The sequence below is a fragment of the Oryzias latipes genome, chromosome 23 (genome assembly GCF_002234675.1).
Source record: "Oryzias latipes chromosome 23, ASM223467v1".
In the NCBI taxonomy this organism is placed as follows: Eukaryota; Metazoa; Chordata; class Actinopteri; order Beloniformes; family Adrianichthyidae; genus Oryzias; species Oryzias latipes.
In genome coordinates, this window is record NC_019881.2 from 7,818,839 (window position 1) to 7,841,240 (window position 22,402).

At 38.6% G+C, this 22,402-nt stretch overlaps 1 protein-coding gene across 3 annotated transcripts in view; it reads right to left on the bottom strand.

The window, feature by feature from the left end:
* Positions 1-22,402, bottom strand: part of fam19a5 (family with sequence similarity 19 member A5, C-C motif chemokine like) — a 221,242-nt gene that overhangs the window by 84,139 nt on the left and 114,701 nt on the right. For all 3 annotated transcript variants that reach the window (XM_023952179.1, XM_023952178.1, XM_011490952.3), the window contains exon 2: positions 14,981-15,130. In XM_023952179.1, coding sequence (XP_023807947.1) covers positions 14,981-15,130 — 150 coding nt within the window. The remainder of the gene's footprint in view (positions 1-14,980; positions 15,131-22,402) is intronic.

The following is a 22,402-nucleotide window of genomic DNA, read 5'->3' on the forward strand; positions in this document are numbered from 1 at the left end:
CATGTTGCTTTTGGTCATGGCTTGAGTTGGCCTGAGTAACCAGTATAAGGTTAATCACGATTCACAGCTGTCTTCATTTCAGTTAAATGTCTTCAGTGTCTGGTCGTCCATTTCTCCTCGTCGGGTCATCTGCTGAGTCATCTTTTTGGTTCATCGTGGTTTTTGTCTTGTTCAAGTTTAAACATCTATTAAATGTTTACATTTCTCCCAGTCAAGTCTTTTTGTTCACTCACGGTACCTAACTTTTCCAGTTTTATATTGTTTCATTTTGTAACATTTCATTTTAATTTCTGGAAATTACTTTTGTTTACTAAAACCTCCTTTTTTTTCCTGTTTCATTTCTTTGTAAATGTATTTTGACTTCTGGATTTTTTTGTTTATATTTCAAAAATGTAGTGTTGCTAAATTACAAAAGGGGTTTATTTAAATGGACACCCAGTGTGTCAAATGTTTCAGAAACTCCTATTGTAACGGTAAAATGTGTCCAACACAAGAGGCTTTCAGCTCTCATCTGTCTGCCTAGCCATTGGACAGGACAAGTTAAAATAAATAAATAAATAAATTAAAAAATGTAACGTTTTTGTATTGTTTGTATTGGTTTTTTAATTGTTGAATTAAAGTTACTGAAAGCTTTAGGGCAAGGAGTGTGCTTAAAGTGACTGTGTTTTAATAGACCGATCCGCGCTTCTGTCGCACTTCAAGGCGACTTCAGCTGCCTCATTCTCCTTCGCGCTGCATTCATTATCATAAAACATAGAGAACAACGCACGCAACAATGGGGCATCAGTAACGGCTGACGTTATCAACATCACACAACCTTGGAACACCTGGGTCCACTTCATCACGCAGCGTCTGCAAATTTATGAATGTACTGGACGGGTTCTGGGCAGAACGGATAAAGCAGCTTCATTAAGAGGGAGCATAACTGCACGCCTGAAAGCATCATCACACATCTGTATGAGCTATATCATCCGGAATATTAAACATTTATTGTTAGTGTACACACGCTGAATTATTCCAACGCACACAGCCAGACGGGTATTTATTCATCTTTGGCGACACTAAATCACGGTTCCGCGAGCTCAGGTTTTAGTGTCTCATCTAAATTAAAGGCACTTTCTACATGCACCCTGGATGATGAAACGCACAGATGTATTGCTGGCACACAGAGAAAAAAAAAAGATTTTGGCTCAAGAAGTCATATTTTTGCAGAGCTCCATTTTCCCAGAGAATCAGGTCGAATCCTTTGGGGATATGGAGATTGGACCTCAGAGTATGTTTTATCGTCTAAACGTGTGGATTGTTGCATTGAGGAGGGTTGTAAATCAAGTTTTAGTGTTCTGGTGTATCTTGCAAGAGCTTCATTAGTTTAAAATTTGTCGGCCAATTGATTCTCAGGGCCCGTCTAGAGCTCTTTGCTGCTTAGATGCTACTGCTGAAAGGTACTCCAGAAGCTACCTTTCAATAGCAACAACAGGAAGACTTGCAAAAGCAAAGTTGCATGTAAACTGATAAGTAGGAATGGGTACTGAGTCCCGGTATTGAACGAGCCCAGGGGCAACATTCTTCAAGACCGCAGTTTCGTTAACATCTGACCTCAACGGTTCTGCCATCGGTACTGGAAAAGTCGCCTTTTTTTGTGTCCCACAAGATATAAACTTTATCTGACATATTTAACTCACCAAGTCAGTCAATTTTCCTGTAATTAATGATGATATTAATTTCGCTATTCTCGCTGAAGAGGAGAGGTCTGTCTGGCTATTTGGTTGCACAGGGGGGCGGGGCTGTTGTTCAGACAGTACATGGCGCGCGCGTAAAATTAATAAAATCTGCACTGGAGCGCCCCGACTATCGTGTCAACCTGCCGCAATGATGACCGTATTTTGCGCTCTCTGTGTACAACACACTGGAGGGGCGTGGGAAATAAACGACTGGCTGCTGCAGAGGATGTGAACAGGTAGAGAGGAAAAGCAGATAGAGAGGCGGGGGAGGGGCTTTGGCTTTCAGAGAGATGGAAAAACGGGTGTCAGATGAAGACGCAGCTTTCACTGCCGGAGTTGAAGCAGAGACTTTCTCTGGGATGATCTTATGAACTCAAACATTTATTTAATTTGTTTTATATTTACATCATTGACAGCAATATGTCAAAACATTGCTGTTTATTTTTCTTTAAATAACTTCTTTTTTCATGTATTTTACTTTTCAAGTTGGAAAAATGTATAAAGTAAAATGTTTTGCTAAAAAAACATTGTTGCATAATGACGAAATAAAACACTATGTTTTTAATTTGTTATTTATTTTTCGTCTTCAAAAAGTATCGATAAGAGTATCATTAAAATACCGGATTGATAAGCAGTAAGAGTAGTAGTACCGTTAAAACCTTAACGATACCCATTCATATTGATAGGGGTAAAAATATTCCATCCATCCATCCTGATTCCCCTTCAGGGTCACGGTGTCACTAGAGCCAGCCCAGCTACTGCTGGGCGAAGGCGGGGACACCCTGAACAGGTTGCCAGTCTGTCATATGGCCAAACACTCAAACACACACTCACATGCACTAGAGGTAATTTAGATTCACCAATTGACCTATGATCCAAATTTTTGGAGTGTGAGAGGAATCCCAGAGAAACTCACACGTGTAAGGAGAGCAGTGGACCTGGACTGGATTCGAATCTACGGCTTCTCGCTAACCACTCCATCACCGTGCAGCCAGTAAAAATATCAAATTGGATCATTAATATTTAGCCTCATTGATGTATTTCTAATTTGATGCATTGAGAGCAAAAGCAGAGTTTTATAGTCAATTGGTGTCTTATGTGATTTACAGGCAAACTCTCAAGTTATCTGTTAAAAAAAGGTATCAGAATAGGTGAATATGACATGAATGTGAACAAACATAAAAAAAAAAAATCCCCAGTTTTACCATTCCAACATGAATTCACTTCTCAAATCCACTTTCCATCATCATCAATTAATTTTATTCCTCCTCATGCTACGTTCATACCGGGCTCGGAAACGTACCACTATCAATGAAGTCAATGCAATTGCGCATGAACAGGCCTTTTGGGCTTTCATATTCAAATCTCATGCTCACCCTTTTTTTTACCAGCACTTTGTTTAACCCTTGTGCTATCTTAGATGACCCCACCCTTACATTGACGTGTTCTCCCTACCATGACAAAGGTGGATAAAGGTGGAAAGATTTCATGTAATCCATGGACACCAGTGAAGTTCACAAATCATTGAAGAAAAAAGGTTCAGAGCACTTTCCAGTGGGTCTAGATGACCCAACTCCCAACGTTAAAGTGCCTAGGATAGCACAAGCGTTACGAATGCACCACACGTACCCCGTGTGTATTTAGCTTTAACTACACCTTCTTCTCATCTATTAAGTTCTTTATCCAAGCTCAACATTTTTCCCCCAATCCATCCATCCACCCTTTAATTTTGGTCCATTCGTCCATCCCGCAAAAAATCCAGTGTAGATACCTAAACAACCTCAAATTTACATTTTCCACTTATCATTCATGTGAGGTATTTATGCACTGTGTTTTCTTATAGGTTGCTAAATGTCATAGATAACATAAAATATGTTACACAACATATGAAAATTTGCCCCAAAAATTATCATCAGTTTACTTGATATTTTAAAATTATCTTTATTTTTCCAAATATATCAATTTTCACCATCTGTATTTCATCATTTAGGACTTTCATTGTGCACTTTTTGGGTACATTCTTTGTAACATTATGCTGCATCTCTGAATAAACCACCATCATTTTTGTACTCAACCTTCACAGGTTTTAATGCTACAACTGATAGGACATAAGGAAAAGAAAAAAACAATCTACATTTTTTTAGGAACTGTGAATTTGACTAGAAGTCCCAAAGCATCAAGAAAAAAAGGCAAGGTTAACACACTACAAAATCTCCATGACTCTCTACGTTACATATGGAAAGACAGAGAGTGGCACTTTGCATTATTTTTATGCTAATGTGCTCCACTTGTCAGCCGTTTCACCCTGCTGGGAAAATACAAGAGTTCCTTATATTATATTTGTGCTTGTCATGCGACAGAACACAAACCCGTATGGTATTTGCCGGTGAAGTTGTGTGAACTAACATAGAAGCTGTTATGATACCAGCCCCTCTGGAGGGTGCAATGATAACTTCCACTGAGGTACAGGGAGCAAAAAAAAAGAAGTAAGAGCCTAAAATAAGAAAGAAAACACAAAGATACCAGGCTGATTTGGGACCCATTCCTTTGTATATAATGAAACAAAAAAACAATAGTTGATTCTTAAGCTATGTTGACATCACCCTCGGCAACAGACATTTACCCGTCCACTTCCAACTCACATTCTGTGTTCAAAACTCTCGCGCTTATGTATAGCTAAGCAGGGTTTAACAACCGACTCCCAGGTATGGCGCCCCTTTTAATTCACAGAAGTGCCAACCATTTGAAAATTGATCATGGAGGTGAAATTAATATTTGCGGTTCGTTTCAGCCTGGAATTCTAAGACACCAAGTCTGGGATATATCGATGTAGACCTGTGAAGGATATTCCGTGGAGCAAAAGTCACGAGATATACGCCACTTCAACATTTCATAACAAGCCAGCTCCCCCTGTAGATGGCAGACATACACAAGAAACAGTAGAAAAAGAAGAAGAACCCCCTCCCTGCTTGTCCAGTTTGAACACCATGGGCTAAACGCGGGTTCTTGACCGCAGGTCACATATCCTGTCTGTCCGTAGCTTCAGAGGTTTATGACAGATTATACCATGGTCAAGGTGAATACTCGATTCTGATTGGCTGCTGGGTGTGCATTAAGTAAGGGTTAATGACCTTTGAAGTATGCATTATCACTTTTTCATGCACTCCGTGGAAGCCTGAACCGTCCTCTGCATTGCTTCCGCGAAGTGCATTAAAAAGTCATAATGCACACTTCAAAGGCCATTAGCCCGCTTATACCATGATCACTTACAAAAAAAAAAAATTAACCAGTTTTTAGTCCTTAATTCTTGTTTTTTTGTCCGATTTGGATCACTTTTTTCACGAAAAGCGGACTATTTGTCACGTCGTCATGGTAACTTGACAAGGCGCCGCACCACTGCTGCACCGTGCATTATCACTTTTTAAAGCACACCCAGCAGCCAATCAGAATCGAGTATACCCAGACCATGGTTTAAAAAGTGATAACGCACGGTGATAACCGCACGCCCCAAAAAGAATTTCCGATCTTAAATGTTCTGTATCACTGCTCTGGCTTCTTTAAAACGCCCTTTGGCTTCATCATCTGGTCAAAAACAAGCGGTAAGAGGTGAACTTTCTCTATGAACTGATGCTTTATTTGACCCATCGGGACGATCAGCATAGATATATCGCTTTATATCGCCAACTGCAGCGGGGGTGCCTTGTCACATTACCATGACAAGACGCCGCACCACGTAACAAATAGTCCGCTTTTTGTGAAAAAGGCAATCCAAATCGGAATAAAAACAAGAATTAAGGACTAAAAGCTGGTTAATTTTTTTTTGTAAGTGATCATGGTATAAGCGGGTTAATGGTCTTGGAAGTATGCATTATGACTTTTTAACGCACTTCGCGGAAGCAATGCAGAGGACGGTTCAGGCTTTAAAAGCGAACGTTTAAAAGTGATAATGCATACTTCAAAGGCCATTAACCCTTACGAAATGTATAGGAAGAAGAAAACAAATCTATTCAAGATGTCACATTCATCTTTACAACAAACATTTAGAGCATTATTATTGGTTGTGGGAAAATAAGATAAAGTATTTTATTTTTAGGAACGATCCGTGCCAGGCTCTTCTTAAGAAAAGAAAAAAAAATACAGAGAATATTTGACAGACAGTAAAATGTATTTCTTTCTTGAAGCATCATACTTTTATCTGCGTTTCGGAGAGGTCGCTATTTTGGGATTTCCTTGCCTTCAACTTTATTGCATAATACCACTTCAGTTTCAGACTTTATTTTCAAAAGGAAGGTAAAATCATTTATTTAAAGCCTAAATATGAATAAGTAATGTTTAATTTTGAATCATATCCTATCCTTTTTTGTATAATAAAGTGTCAGATGTCTCATTATAACCCAAAAGAAAGTTATTCACAAAATGATTAAACATATCTGACTTTTAAGCAAAAAAAACTCTGTGCATTGTATTCAAGTTTGAGGGATTCAATGTATTTTTTATTGTGCTGTCATAGCCCTCATTAAAATATTTTTCAATACTGAATGATAAATAGATTTTGTCAGTTGAGAAATGTAATCTCTAAAATGTCAATAGCACTAAACTGAATAGGAAAAAGCCAGCAAGTTAAAAGGAGATGTAGGCGTTTGAAAGCGGCATGTCCGCTGAGAAATCAATACAAAGAACAATACAAAATCCCGAGCTGCATGGCCATTTAAGGCAGCACATCCTTGGAGAACCTGCCCTCCCAAGCTCCCAAGATTCCTCTGGCTTCCTGTGACAAGGCCCCCGCCCTCAGTTGTCAAACTTCAGTTCCAGTCGTTCTAGCGAGTCTCCTTGTGAAAAAGAACGGAGAGGAGTTCACATCCAGATTCACCTTCGGATCATCCGAATCCCCTCGGAAAATGTGCTGCTAGCTATTAGCTCGTAACCGACTACTGAATATTACATGACATGTTTCCCCCAACAGACTAGTCCTCCTTCCTTTTCTCTCTGGATCACATCAGACCAGTGAGCTGATGCTGTATGATTGGAGCAGCAGGATTGTCTAATAGCCCGGAGACCCAGTCTGACGCATACTATTGTCTCTATCACTGTCTGATTCACTGGAACAATTCTCGTATGCAAGTCCACCCAAAGAAAACGCATCTGTAGAGAAGAAAACATCCACAATGGAGATGTTTTTATTGATCTAATAGTTAAAGAAAAATACTTTTTCACATAAATACATTACAATTTGAAAGTTACTTGATTCTATAAAGGAAATCCACACCCTAAAGCTAACAGACGAAAAAAGGTCAAATGAGAAATGACTGAAGACTATCACAGTCTCGTCATAACTGCTTTGAAACTTTCAAGAGATTATCTTCTAATAATTCCTAGTTTCTCAGCTAGATTAGAATACCTGTCACTTAAATCAAAACAGTCTTTTTTAAAACATCCTTTTTTAATGAGTCTGTGATGAGATACTGGAAAAATGTAAAAGTATTCTCTAATATCAGTGAATCGATGCAGAGGAAGATACAAATCTGAATAGGGGAAAAAGCTTCAGAACAGAACTACCAAGTTACAGTGTGTATATATATATAAATATATATATATAAATAAAACGCAAATACATCTCATGTGGATAATTATGTATTATATTTCGTATGTATATATGTATATATATATATATATATACAAACACATACATCCATACATCTGAATCTAATACTCATATATATATATATATATATATATATATATATATATATATATACAAACACATACATCTGAATCTAATACTCATACATATATATATATATATATATATATATATATATATATATATATATATATATATATAGACATTTTAACAGGATAAATTGAATATGTTTGTTTACAGCCTGTGTTGTACGCAGCCAGTGATTTTACTAGCAGCAGTGTTTCACTGGCCTTTTAAATGACTTACATTCCTAAATTGTAGTGTTAAAAAATCTCCAAAACACAGCAAAGAGTAATACTTTCAAGTTCATTCATTCATCTTTCCCTTTCGGGGTCACGGGGCTGCCGGAGCCTATCATGGCCACTTGTGGGCGAAGGCAGGGGACCCCCCTGGACAGGTCGCCATTGTGTTGCAGGGTAGAGTGTCCGCAATCACACACCCATGCACTCTCACATTCACACCTAGGGACAATTTGGAGTGACCAATTAACCTTTGACGAATGTTTTTGGACGGTGGGAGGAAGCCGGAGTCCCCGGAGAAAACCCATGGATGCACGTGGAGAACATGCAAACTCTAATCAGATGTTCTGTTTTAGGTCCCCCAGCCAGGACTTGAACCAGGGGCCTTCTTGCTGTAAGGCAAGAGCGCTAACCACTGCGCCACCGTGCAGCCCTACTTTCAAGTTATGTTGTCATTTATAATCCGAATCCTGAAGATATAAATGATTCTATTTAATGCCATACAAGCAGAAATGTAAGAATAAGGTGACGTTGAAAAAACGAGAGGTTTGCCTTTTTTTTTTAAATAGAACCTGGCAACACTTTCTTTGTTTCAAAGTCTACCAGAACCCCAAAGGTCTGTAATCCAATGTCATTTTCATCATAGAAGGATATGGACAAATCCTCTGCATGTGTCTGCATGTCAAAAGCTGCAGGTGAGGAAACATCCTAAAAAACATGAGCTATCATCTCCACTTTGCCTTTCATCAGCTCAAACATCTTAGTAGAAGGACATCAAACACATTCAGCTGAGACAAAGACTCCCCGTTGATCCTTAACAACCACGCGAAAGGGCTATGAGCCCCTCTGGAGTCTTCTCTTTCCTCCTGCACCATCCCTGCAGCCTGCGCCGGTGCGCAAAAGCCGATCATCTCATGCAGTCTCATCCTCCCTAATACAAATCAAGATCTGCGCTCTTAAAAGTTGCCAAGTGCAGATGCGATAAGGCTTAAGAGCATGAAATTGCAGATACTAAAGGGAATGCTTATGCAATACCAGTCTCCACTACAGGCCTCCAATGGGTGCCAAACACATAAAGCCGAGAGAGGGAAAGAGGAAAAATTGTAGTGTAACCGAGAGTGTAGAGAAAAGAAGAACACAGTACAAGCTGCCCCCCCAAAAGGAAAACGAAAAAAAAACAGCTTGAAAGCCTTAAGTTTCTGTTTTCTGAACTGGATGTCTTACCGTGTCGATGGCTTATCTTCTATATTCGCCTTCTTAAAGCCATAAACACGCAAAGCAGGTGGAAGATGAGAGGTGCACAACAATACAAGACGACTTTTGGCGCTCCCTCTGTTTTCATTACCTGCTGCTGTGTGAGGCTGCTGACAGAGCTGAAGATTATCCTGCGCGCACTGGATGACCGATGTCTGAAGCATGAAGGACACGATCATGTAGGCCAAGGCAAAAGCATATTACAACTGCAAGCAGGCCTCAAGGACTCCAGTAGATTAAACCTGATTGAAATCCCATTCGTGGCATTTGACGTTTTATCTGTCAGCTCCGTTGGCCGCCTCCTTTTTTATTTATTTTTTGAAAGACCCAGCGCTGAGAGGAGGCTGCTTCCCCATTTCAATAAACAAATAAGATTTGTGCATTACAGCTTTGGAAGGCAATAATAGCAGGCGGCGAGGTTTTGCACTGTGAAAGGCGTGTGTCACCAGGAAGTGGTATGACAAAAAGAACAGCGGAGAGAAATTATTGTAACGTTTAGGCCTACCTAAAAATCTTAATAAAAAAAAAAAAGGAATTCAACACTGTTCCTTAAAATCTGGAGGGCCTCATATAAGATTAATGCCAGTTGTGCTTCCTGATGTTGAAGCAATTTTGAGAGGCAGTATGTCAAAACGCCCATCTGATTTCTTTTTTATGAGTTGCAAATAAGGTTGGGTGTTACGGTGCATATGCTATCGCGACTAACGTGTAGCTGTGTCAGACTTTATTGTTTTTTACGTGTTGCTAAAAAGGTTGGGAGTTAGCATAGTGACAGTTACGTCTGTTTTAGCGGCACGAATCTGTTTTTTTTATGTTGCAAACAAGATTGGGAGTAAAAGATATAGTCAATATGCTAAAGTTTCTAATGTGGCTAACATGTAGCATGTGTCACAACCCATTCCCAAAAAACAAGAACGCAGTTAATAAAATCTGACTGACAAACTTTTCTCTGACTTTTTTGTCCCGTTTAACATGCGTTATGGTTTGGTGCGCCTTATATATAACAGAGTTCAAAAATAGACGATTCGTTGATGATGCAACGTCAAATGTGAAAAAATGTGGTAAAGCGTGGGTCTGTCCAAGTTTTCTGCATATGAGAACTGAACTGAGTGACTGAGATGTCACCTATTAAAAAGGGCTTTCTTCCATCCCCACTGAAATACAGTCAATTAAGTCAAAATCTTTTTGCGATCTGGACGTTGCCATGACAACGTCAGTAAGCACTGATTGGTCCGAGTTGGTTACGCGTCCATGGCAATAACTGTTGCCAATCCGAGCAGCTGCTTAAAGTCACGTAACACATGATGAGGTGAACAGAATCCGGTAGTTTTCTAAAATAAAACTTCCGTCAATATCACCCAGTAAATTAAACGGAAATAATCGAAGTTTGCGTGTGCATTTTTTTCTGTCTGCGGCTCGGTACCAAATGATACACGGACTGGTTCGCGGGCTGGGAGTTGAGGACTACTGGGTTAATCGTTAGCAATATTGCATACTTTTATTGAGGCATCTGATTGGACAGTTTGTAACTTGAATAACTTGCGCTATAGAAAACATAAATAATAAGAATTATCAAAAACGTGTTAAAAAAGATGTAAAAGAGCAAGAATGATTATTCTGACTGAGTAATAGCAGTTTATTTATACATACAAAGTCTATGGGATTTTGGCTTGTTGGAACCAGCAAGTACTTCCAATTTGAAACATGGGGGGGGGGGCAATCAGTCCAGTTCTCATATACAGTCAATGATCCAGACAATGGAGTCTCTCTCCCATACCTTAAGCTTAAAAATGGCATCGCGAGGTAAATTTAAGAAAAACACTTAATATGCTCAAATAGTTCCTTTGATGCCAGGAAATAAAAAACAACAAAAAAAAGATTATATATTCAATATTGCAGAAAATGAAGCCTCATCATGTAAGCTCCACCATAATGATGTGTAAGGCAATATTTTGCAGCACACTGCCAGGAAGCAGGTCTAAGAAGAAATTCTTCAGAGTGCCACAATTTGCAACTGATTATATGTAAGTTGGTTCCTTGCAAAAAAAATAAAATAAGGATCCCTGCACTTACGTTCCAACATGCACTTTCACATCGTTAACTTTATTTTTATTCAGAAACTAATCAAGTTGTTTTGGCTGCATGCGACACAGACAACAGGGCCAATGTGGCTCTGTGTATAAAGGATAGATTAGGTGCTTTGAGGTTCATTCACACTAGGATAGTTTACCAGACTTGGTTTGATTGGGTTGGGGGAAGCAGGAAAATTTCCTGCCTTTGTTTGGTTTAGCTTACTTCCAGAGTGCTGTGGAGCAGAGCGAAACACCTGGACACTTTCACTAGCAGGTTGTTTCGGGGAGGTACTGCATAGAACAAGAAAAAAAGGACTTTAACTCTTTAATGTGTTTTTTTTAATGCATAAAATATACAGAGAGGGTTTTTCTTAATTCAGTCGGGCTTTTGCACTAGGACGGTCTGACATAGTCACCTTAAATGGGCAGTATGAAGAATTCCACAAACCATTCTGATTTAGTTTCCTCTGATCCACTGTAATAAAGTATGCTTATAATCAAAAACGAAAAAACATATGTACATATGTCAAAAATCTATTTTTATAATGACTGTTTCTTTGCTTTTTGAGCACATGAATATTCGGACAAAATTCGATTTAGTGGGCAGCAAATACCAAAAAAATCCCACTCATGACTTATTAGGTTGCCTCCTGCAAATTGTAGTCTCTAGAACAGGCCACATAAAGCAACGATTTGAAGATTTGAAGCTCACCAGGAAGTATGCTGCAGTTCCTGAAGTGACCACTAAAGGCTGGTTTCAGTGGGGAGCAATTTCCTTTTGTCTCTCATGTTAAAAATGTATTCTTATACACCCAAAAACAACATATATATATCAAAAATTGTTTTATAATAATGTTCTCCCCGTGTTTCATTTGAAACGCATTAGTGCTGGGAGGGGGAATATTTTTTCTTTTTTAATCAGCAACTATAAGATTAATAGATTTCGGATTGGGACAGTATGTGTGTGTCTTTAATGGATCCATTTTTATTTTCAATTGTTCCCCCCATTCTCTCATTTTTCAAACAGTCAATGAAGTTTGCCAAATGGTGGTGTGCCTGAACCAATGTAGCCTTTTTTTTTTTATGGGATGAATTTTGAGCAGTGGTCACCAACCCTGTGCCCGCGGGCGCCCATGCACCCCAGAGCATCCTTTGCGGGGCCCGCAGGGAATGCTCCAAAAATAGCACTGATCATAGAGCAAATCAATATATCGTGGCAATCTTGGGGTTAGCTCCACCTTTAGCTTTTAAAACTCATGGGAAGTGGGGAATCTCGGGTGTGTTAAATCGCTCACCATAAGTGAGGGAGCTGTGAGCAGAAGTGAGGTTAATGCTGTTTGGCTGGTGGTGGGTGTGTTCAAAATAAACGGACAGATATGATCTTCCGCTAACTAATGTGAGTGTCGGTCTCAACAAACCAGGATTGTGCTTTGCATGGGGCACGGAAGTGGCGCCCTTCATACTACTTAGTGCCCATGATATAGCCCTCAGTCTCAAAAAGGTTGGTGACCCCCAATTTAGAGGCTATACATATTGTGTATATTTATATGTCTGGAACAAGCACCATTTCATTGTAATGAAATGATTTGAAGTAGAGTTGCCCTACTTTTAGTAAACTGCATTTAAGTTTTCTTTGAAAATTTACTCTGTTTGGACTGCATTTATAATCTAGATAAACTAAACTAGGTTTCATATAAAGGATGACCCAGAGCTCATCTATCAGTGCAAATCTGAGATTCTTATGTTTATTCACTTCCAGAATTCAGATTAGCCTTTTTGGGATTCTCCTTGGAAACAAAATCTAGTCTAGATCAAACATCCCAGTGTCAAAGAGCGCCCTTAAACGGATTCGAAGGACACGGTTGTGGCAGCTATTCCTCCACAACTCATTGGTCGATTACAATTCCTCTGCAGCAACGCAGAGCTGCCTCCTCACGCGCTCACATGTGAAAACAGAGGAACTGAAGATACGAGCGACAACTGTGAGGACACAGCCGGACGCAGCAGAACAAAGACATCCAAAGACATCCTGAGTTATGGCTCGCCACAGGTCCATCTCAGTAATGTGTATCTTTTCTTCACCTGAGCACACACACCCTCCAGTCCCTCCACGGGTGAAGGCTGCATCATGAGAGCAGCCACAAAAAAAATAAAATAAACCTAGTGAGATGTTGGCAAAGATGTCATATGAAGGTATAAACTGCTGTAGAGTAAGAATAGCGCCTGGAGAAAAGACACCATGGCAACCACTACCGAGCATTTTCTGCTCTAGTTCACCATTACAAAAAGTCTAACAACAGGAAGCTGTCATAGATCGTATGAAACAATTTCATTTACAAACACAAAAGAAAAACAGGTGATGCGCCGTGACCCAAGTATCCACTGTGAACTTTGAAAAACGAAACCAGGCCAACACATAAAAGTAGAATTGAACTATATAATTAAGTAAAAAAAATTAAAGCTATGAGTAAAAAGTCCATTTTCTTTTAAAATTAGGCTAAAGTTGTACATGTTTAATAAATAAGATTCAAATAAACATATTGTTTTTTTATATGGATTATGGTATTGTGGGCCTTTCCTTTGGGCGGTTTGCTCATATATTACGATTGAAAATTCATGTTATAGCTTCAATCTTCAACAGATGGCCTCAAGCTGTCTTTAAACATTCCAATTTAGGGCAGGAATCAAAGCGGAAAATATTACTCTAATATTACTGTAAATTATTTAAAACTTTAAAAAGTGTTTAGATGCGTATAGGTGCAAAGGATTTGCTCCATTCATTAGCTTTCTACAAAACTATAACTTTGTGACTTTTCTTTGCATCAAAAAACTATTGTAGTTTAGTTTACTGCGCAAACATTCGAAGGGTTAACATTGTTTGTTATATACTGGCTACATCTTTAGTGTAAAAGGGTTCAAAAGGGGCGGGGCCACAACATACTAGTTGTCCAATGGCTATTTAGACATTCCTCACAATATCATTTCTTTCCTAAAACAATTGTAAAACTTTATCCGTTTTTTTTTTTTTTTTTTTTTTATTCCTTATTACATGTATGCATTTTATAGTATTTTTCAAATTCAAATGTATGTAAAAGATGTTTTCTCCACAGCAAAAAAACAGATGTGGTTTAATGCCCACACAGCTTAAAATTTTCATAAATAATAAGGTTTTTGTCTTCATTTTAATTTGATGTTTTCCTTCTGTAAAGCACTTTCTGTTGCTTTGGTATCAAAAGTGCTTTATTGTTAAAGTTTAATTTGATTATAGTTCTTTGTCTTTTCTTTTTTTTTTAGACTTCAGTAAATATATATTTTTTTTACGCATCAAAAAGAAAACTGTTTTTGCTTTTAACAACTAAAGATTATTTAGATATCAACATAGAAAAAGCACAAAAATACCGTCTTCTCCGAAATGATTCTTACCCTAAAGCTGTGAATGACTTCAGAGGGCACACGATCATGCAAAAGTGTTGCTAGCCAATAAAAACAAATCATATTTTAATGATGTGGAAAGATTTGGTGCAGTGTTTAAGTACTCCTTCTTGGTTGATCCCCTTAACCCTTGTGCTATCCTATGAGGTCCAGATGACCCCACCCTTATGTTGACGTGTTATCCCAACCATAACAAAGGTGGAGAGGATTTCATGTCTGCCGTGGACAACCAGTGAAGATGCCAAATCATTGAAGAAAAAAAGTTCAGCGGACTGTCTTGTGGGGCCATCTGAACCCCACAAGATAGCACAAGGGTTAAAGCTACCAGTAAAAACTGAACCAACCCCTTCTTTAGGACAAGATTGTGCTTTGCATGTTTCCCCATCAAAAATGTACTCCATTTGAGTGCTAAAGTCAAGCACACATCAGGAAGTGCGTGTTCATGTATAAGTAGTTCCCACTGAAGCAAAGCTACTTACTGGAATGGAAACTACTTAAACACCAAGTGGCCCTTAAAAAAAAAAACAATGCAAGCAAAGCCAGGATCTCCCCTCCTCTTACCATCCACGCAGGCGGGCCTGGCTCTCGTTGTCCCAGCGATCTGGCCCTTCTTACAAGCGCAGCGGGCCGTCTGCCTGGCGATGGTTCTCCGCGGTTGGCTGCTGTCCCTGTCCAACGTCACAATCTCGCACGTCCCCGCTGCCAGCTGGCCTGGAAATGACATTGCACCACATGATGCGAGGTCAGAGAGATTCAGTCATAAACAGGGCAGAAGGCACTGTGCCGTCTGCGCCTTCGAATTTGTATGTTCATGTTTAGAGGAGGAAACCCTCAGTAGGCTCGGTCAGAATGATGCCTTGTTTTGTGTTTCTTTTTTTTTATGCAACACATCATTAACATAAAGAAGCTTCATCACACAGGATGATACACACTGCATTGTTGTACCGAAAGGGAATGAGTTTGACTGTTCATACAAAAAAACAGGAAGCCCCAATTTCCTTAACCTTGTGCTATCCTAGGCACTTAAACGTTGGGTGTGTGGTCATCTAGACCCCATAAGACAGTGCACTGAAACTTTTTTCTTCAATGATTTGTGATCTTCACTTCACTGGTGTCCATGGATTACATGAAATCCTCTTCACCTTTATCCACCTTTGTCAAGGTAGGGATAACACGTCAATGTAAGGGTGGGGTCATCTGGACCCCATAAGATAGCACAAGGGTTAACCAATGTCATAAAGTTGCTTTTAGAGTTAGAATTTATACAGTTTCTTCAAACCCGAGAGGTCTGGATCTATGAAGTTTCTCCAGGAACTAGAAACACTGCAATTGTCCCCCAAGCAATTGGGAAGACTTTTAAAGCAAAGAGGTAGTCAATAAATTCAGCCATCTTTAAGTTCCCCAACTAGCTATTTCCCATGAAGGCCACATCCAATCAGCAATCCTCTTTCAAAGTAATGCACCTATTACCAACGAACGAAGCGCATGAATACTGATGAAGTTTGTAATTGCTGCCAAGTCCTACCATCTTGCACACACACCACCCTCAATATATTCAATCAGGTGACCTTTGGCCTTGTAGCTGGGCCCTTGCTGCTTGCAAATTAACCTTTGTCTGTGCGCGGAGGCCCCCCTCCCCGGTGCCATTCTGGAGGGGCTTCTCTGGGTCTAATTGTGATTGGCAAGAGGATGGAAGTCGTGATTAAATCTGGACTTGAGTCCCGAACACTTGGGTGGCTAGCTTAATGAACTGAGCTGCGAGGGGTCACATCCAGGGTAATGGGGATCTATCAGGATTCATCCACACAGAGGTGCCTGTGGTGACCGCAGTCAGCGGCTGAGTTAAATATCGCAAATGCAATATTTAGCTTGTTAAACAATCATTAATGTGGCTTTTAGCTAAAATGTAAAAGGCACGGGAGCATGTTTGTTCTATCTTCAAGAAGCCTTTATCTTCTTTTTGTCAACAGAAAAGGCATGAAAATGGAACATTTGACAGAATTCAGCTCGTCTTTGGACGCATTTAGAAAAAAAGGAAGCTATTACTTGTTTTCATTTTAAAAATCGTTTTTATTTATGTACGAATAAATTTATAATCTTGTTAAAAGACAAAAAAAAGGCTATTCTGTAAAAAAAACTTTGAAATATAAGAAGCTTATGTTAAAAGTAGGTATGTCCCAATCAGGGTTTTTTGGTGCCCCGATCCGATTGTCATTTGATTTTGCTTATGATTTTTTGTTTCCAATTTTTTTTGTTTAATAAACCTTCTTTTATCATTTGAAACTTAAACAGAGCAGTCCTGTTTAGCCCTTTTTTTTAAATAATTTAACCTATTTTTAAGCAAAAATGTCAAAAACCTTGTATTTTACGCGTATTAATGAAAGTTGATCTAAAAATAAAGTAATAAATTGATTTTTTCTGATTGATTAAATGTGGTGGCAAGACAGCCTGACAGGTATGATTAATTTTAAGATTTGAAATGCTGCTGTTGTAAAAGATATGAAACTTATATACTAATAAAAAAGGCAAAAAAAACCTAACTCCTCAAAATATGACACTATTCTTTTTTAATACTGGCCCAAAAAGGCTAACAAATTTACAACATTAACTGTTCCAATAAGCAAAATTTCAGAACAGCACGGGGATCAAAACACATTTTTAGTTTTCCCATAAATGTCTGCTTTTAATTAAAAATAATGTGGCAGTGTTCATGATTTTTATTTATTTATTTAATTTACCAGCAATGTTGCAGATTGTCATCCAGTTTCCTCGCAGTCATAAGGAAACGGGATGATGAAGAGAGGAAATAGTAATCCTATTTCCTGGAATAGCCTCATGAATCGTGGGAAAAAATCTACAACTGGCAGGAGTCCTCAAACTAACCCAAAAGCTTGTAGCAGCAGCGCAGTGATTTGTCATCGCACTTATCTGCCTCTGTTGTTGAGCAGTTGTCAGCTTGGCCAGCCAAATGGCTGATTAAAATGTATGTGTGGCCACCCTAGAGTGAAATGAAAGCACTGACTGAGGCTGAAGATAGATTCATGTGGCAGAGCGTATGGCCTAATACCATGTAATGTTATTGACATGCTCCTATGCTTTATTATTTCTCCTCCCGCTACTCAGCACATCTCAATTCCTCTCCCATACGACACATTTTGACAAATGTCTACAACAGAGAAATGATTTGTCTTTTCAAATAAACCTTTATTTTATTTCATTTATCACGTATCAAAAAAAGAAAAAGTAAATAGAAACAGAACATACAACAATGCTGGATGTGATGGATGGTTGCCAAAACCCCACAAGGGACTTAACATGTGGCAACCCCCATAAGTCTATAAGCTAAACTTTATATACACACACACACACACACACACACACACACACACACACACACATATATATATATATATATATATATATATATATATATTTAAATGTCCACAGGGGGGTGCCACAGGGTTCAATATTAGGACCTCTACTTTTCATTTTATATATTAATGAACTAGGACAAGATCTTCAAGATGCTAATATTCATCTTTATGCTGATGACACAATTATCTATTGCTTTGGACGAACTCCTGCGAAAGCAGTTGAATCTTTACAGAAAGCTTTTGATAATGTGCAGCTTACACTTCTGCAATTGAAACTTGTCCTAAATGCTGAAAAGTCCAAATTCATGTTCTTTTCTAATGCCAAAAAGGTGCCAGAAGATCTCCCTAAGATTCTCACTCTTCACGGAGATGCTATAGAGCAAGTACATGAGTACAAATACCTTGGGGTCTTACTTGATGACTCCTTGACATTCAAGCCCCACATTGAAAATGTTGTGAAGAAACTAAAACTGAAATTGGGTTTTCTTTTTAGAAATAAGCTTTGCTTCTCTTTCAAAGTAAAAAAAAGACTTGTGACAGCAACATTTCTATCTGTTTTAGACTACGGGGACCTTTTGTACATGAATGCTTCAAATCATTGTCTTTATAGATTAGACTCTGTGTATCATGCTGCTCTGAGGTTTATCACCAATTGTAAAGCATTAACACATCACTGTGAACTGTACTCTCGTGTGGGGTGGTCATCTCTGTCCACAAGAAGGCAAGGACACTGGTACATTTTTATTTACAAGGCCATGCTTGGACTGCTTCCCTCCTACATTGGAGATTTACTACAGAGGAGAAATGTTGATTCATATTCATTGCGTTCAAATGATCAACTGTTGCTCAATGTTCCATTTGTCCGCACAGAACTGGGAAAAAGATCTTTTTCTCACGCTGCTCCCACGTCATGGAACACACTGCAAAAAAACTGGAAGCTCCCTGATCTTATCTTTTTAAATGATTTTAAAACCAGACTGAGAGCACTTGAGGTCAACTCCTTTAAATGTAACTGTTTTTATAATTGAATGTAATTTTATTTGTTGTCTGTGTTTGTAACTTGTTGCTGCTCCCTTGCAAAACTCCCTTGCAAAAGAGGTTTTTAATCTCAACGGGACTTTCCTGGTTAAATAAAGGTTACATTACATTACACACATATATATATATATATATATATATATATATATATATATATATATATATATATATATAAAGTACAGATACAGATATATATCTAAAGTATATATATATATATATATATATATATATATATATATATATATATATATATATATATATATACACACACAAAAATGTATTTTCATGTCTCCAGAGATCTAAATCTAAGAGGAATTAATAAATGCTTAGAGGCACACACTTGTAAAAATGCTTAGTTTAGGCTTCTGGAGTATGGTCTTAAAGCTGCAGTGCATTAGAGTCATGCTGAGATTGCACGCTGAGCGAGACAAGAAGGAGCCCTTTCCAACGTATCTTAGAGTGTCCTCCGAAATCTGCTAGAAAAAAAAAACTTCTGTCAAAAAAATGTTCTTGACAACAGTGGAAATGGAGTTTTGGTTTAATTAGCCCTTGTTTTACTGTGATGATCTTGGCAACATCTAAAAGGAAAAATGTTTTCTGACTGAAAACTAAAGATAAGTAAGCGCTAAATTAAGTAGATTTTCTTAGGTCAGAGTTGTTCATAGGCTGTGACAGCTGACACTGCAATATACTTTCTGGTCATCCCTCATGAGGATAAGAGGCAACAATCTCTGGGTAACCTATGTTTGACTGAAATCTTACCAAATATTTTAAAACAAAAAATGTTAAATTAAGAATTATGGCAGATTTTCACTGGTCCATCTGCAGTGCATCTCCATTGCATTACATTGACACACAAAAATAAAACATTCTGTAACCAATCAGGGTGTTTACATAGCCTCCGCCATGTCTGCGTTTGATCTCCGTCCCTCCGCAACGGAAACTTTAGGCAGGAATTCCATTTCCGGTCCATAGACACGTTGATTTCACGGCAAAAAGATGGGAGAAACAAAAGAAAAAAAAAAAGTCAATTTTTACTTTAAAAATAAAAATTTGATTTTAGATTTAAGGTGCCGTTCTCACGTGGTAACCAACGTTAACACCACGGGTAACACTGTCGTCGACTGCAAAATTAGACAACAAAAGTACTAAAACATATTTTTTCCACAAACATGCATCTTACAAGGACTCAGTGAGGGTGACACAGGGGTGGGAAGGGCAAATCACACCTCCGGAAGCCAGGAGGTACGGCCAGCAGACACAACAGAGACAGTGACGGTCTAAGATAAGATAAGACTTAATTCATCCCACGATGGGGAAATTCTTTTGTCTGCAGCGGCAAAAATTACATTCAAATAGCAAAAAGTGACATTCAAGCAAAGTGACCCTCAGGTTCAACAGTGCAACACCACAAAAGACCATCTGCAACCTACACAACACAGTTCATTAAATTAAACAAAAAAAAAATAAAGAAAAAACGCCAAACTGCCGGTTGTGAGACGGATTCTCCGCAAAATGCATCACGGTGAAAAGCCGCCTTTTTTCCGCAACTGAATCAATTACCTGATTTACTTTGATTGCATAATCATTCTAAGAGTACTGGCATGTCCACATTGAAAAATGTAAGTTTTTCTGACTGTCAGCATTGTATAGCAAGGTAACAAACAAAATAAGAAGGATATTTTTTAGTTGTTATATTTAAACGGAAGATCAAATGGCTAGCTAAAAAGACATTTTATCCATTTTCCTAGAGTTGTTTTTATATTTAGAACGGACAGCCTAAGCAATTAACAAATGCTGGAGCATCCAGGCATGTAGATGGAGCCCCAGTGGGCTGCCTAAATAGCATTACAACATGGCGAGACGTCAACACACATTTCGGTCATGGAGTTATGTTTGAAAGCATTGTGATGGAGGGAGCGTTTTCCTCGAAATGCTTTATCACATCTTTCTTCCTCACAGGCAGTTAGCTGACAATGCTTTGTGTGGGAGAAAGCAATGATATCGGCATTCCTGGAGCCCTGCAATCTAACTAGCAGAGCCAAAAATATGTAGCGTAAGGTGAGGAGCCTTAACCGCATCAAATATACCGTATTGATCCCAGACTTGGAGAAACAAGGATGTTGTGGCTTTTTTCGTTTCTTTTTCTGCATGCCAATGACAAGCACATGCTTATTTCTACACATAAAAAAACAGGAGCATAGAATGGCTGAAGCATTCCATGCTCTCTCCCAACGCAGACATACAGCAGCTTGACATAGCTAGAAACTGGCATCACATCTGCTCTCCTGGAGACGACTCAATGCGTGTGTATCTAGGTATGTCTGCTTGTACATGTCAGACCGAAAAGCTGTATCACTGCGGCACGCCGCAGCTGATCAGGATGAGGAAACAGAGTCTGGCTCCAAGACTGCCAGTCAGAAATCGTAATTTAGATCCAAATGCTACATTACCAGAACTTTGATGTCGTCCCTCCAGCCTGAGGCCTGGCAGGGTCGTTTTTAAATGAATCCTTTTTAGCGGGGCTTAATCAGGGACTGGTGAAGCCAACTGAGCAGCATGGAGTAACAGGGAAGGGAGTGAAGCACAGAAAATTACAGCTTTAGGTCAGAGAAAGAAAAAGGAATGGATCAGATGATATAGGGCTTGAGTGAAACCCCTCAAATGATGTCCACATGACAGAAACAATCAAGGCACCCTCTGCTTTTATTGCAGTCTTGACCCTGTTGATCAATAAAAATAGTGGGTCCTTGATGTTTCAAAATGTTACCAAAGGAGAGGTGTATAGACTGGAGAGTCATGTCAGGCCAGTTTAATAAAAATACAGAAGAAACTCCAATTAGAGTCGCATGCGTCAGAACTGTCAACCAATGCTAGACTGTGTTAGGCTAGCACAACATAATCTATTGATCTATGGTCCTGCACATGGCCTTTTCTTTTTAGTCTTTCCATGTACATGAACACGAAAATCGAACCGTATATAAAGTCCACTGTCAGTGAATTTGATTTAACTGTCAAAAAAGGAAGCATTGACGCTGTTAAAGAGTAACGCGGCATAATATACATGAATGTTGCTGTTAGCTCTATTACCCGACAGACTAACCAACTTTTAATTACCAAACAAATAAGATGGTTGGTAATAAAGATACTACGAGGATATATTTGTGCCACCACATTGAGAACAAGGTCACAGTTCTGTGGTCAAAAGGTTCTAAATCGTGAACAAAATGTTCAGTTTGAAAAACTTTAATTGAAAATAATTAAATCTTTGCTTTCATAATATTTTATATGTTTCAAAACACATTTTGGAGTACGACACAAATGTCTCATCTTGCTTTCACTCTACCTTTGTTTTTGCATTCACAACTTTCAGTTAAACGTAATATTTGTTCCACATATTTACATATGTATGCTGGATGGGCACAGAGTAAAACACGGTTAGATACCCAAGGGCAGATTGAGCTAGTATTGGGCATCTACTTTTTACCACTTTTATTACATATATTTCTCTTATACTTTTATTCTTTTTACTCTTTTTTTATGATGATTAATGACTTTTAAATATTTTTAA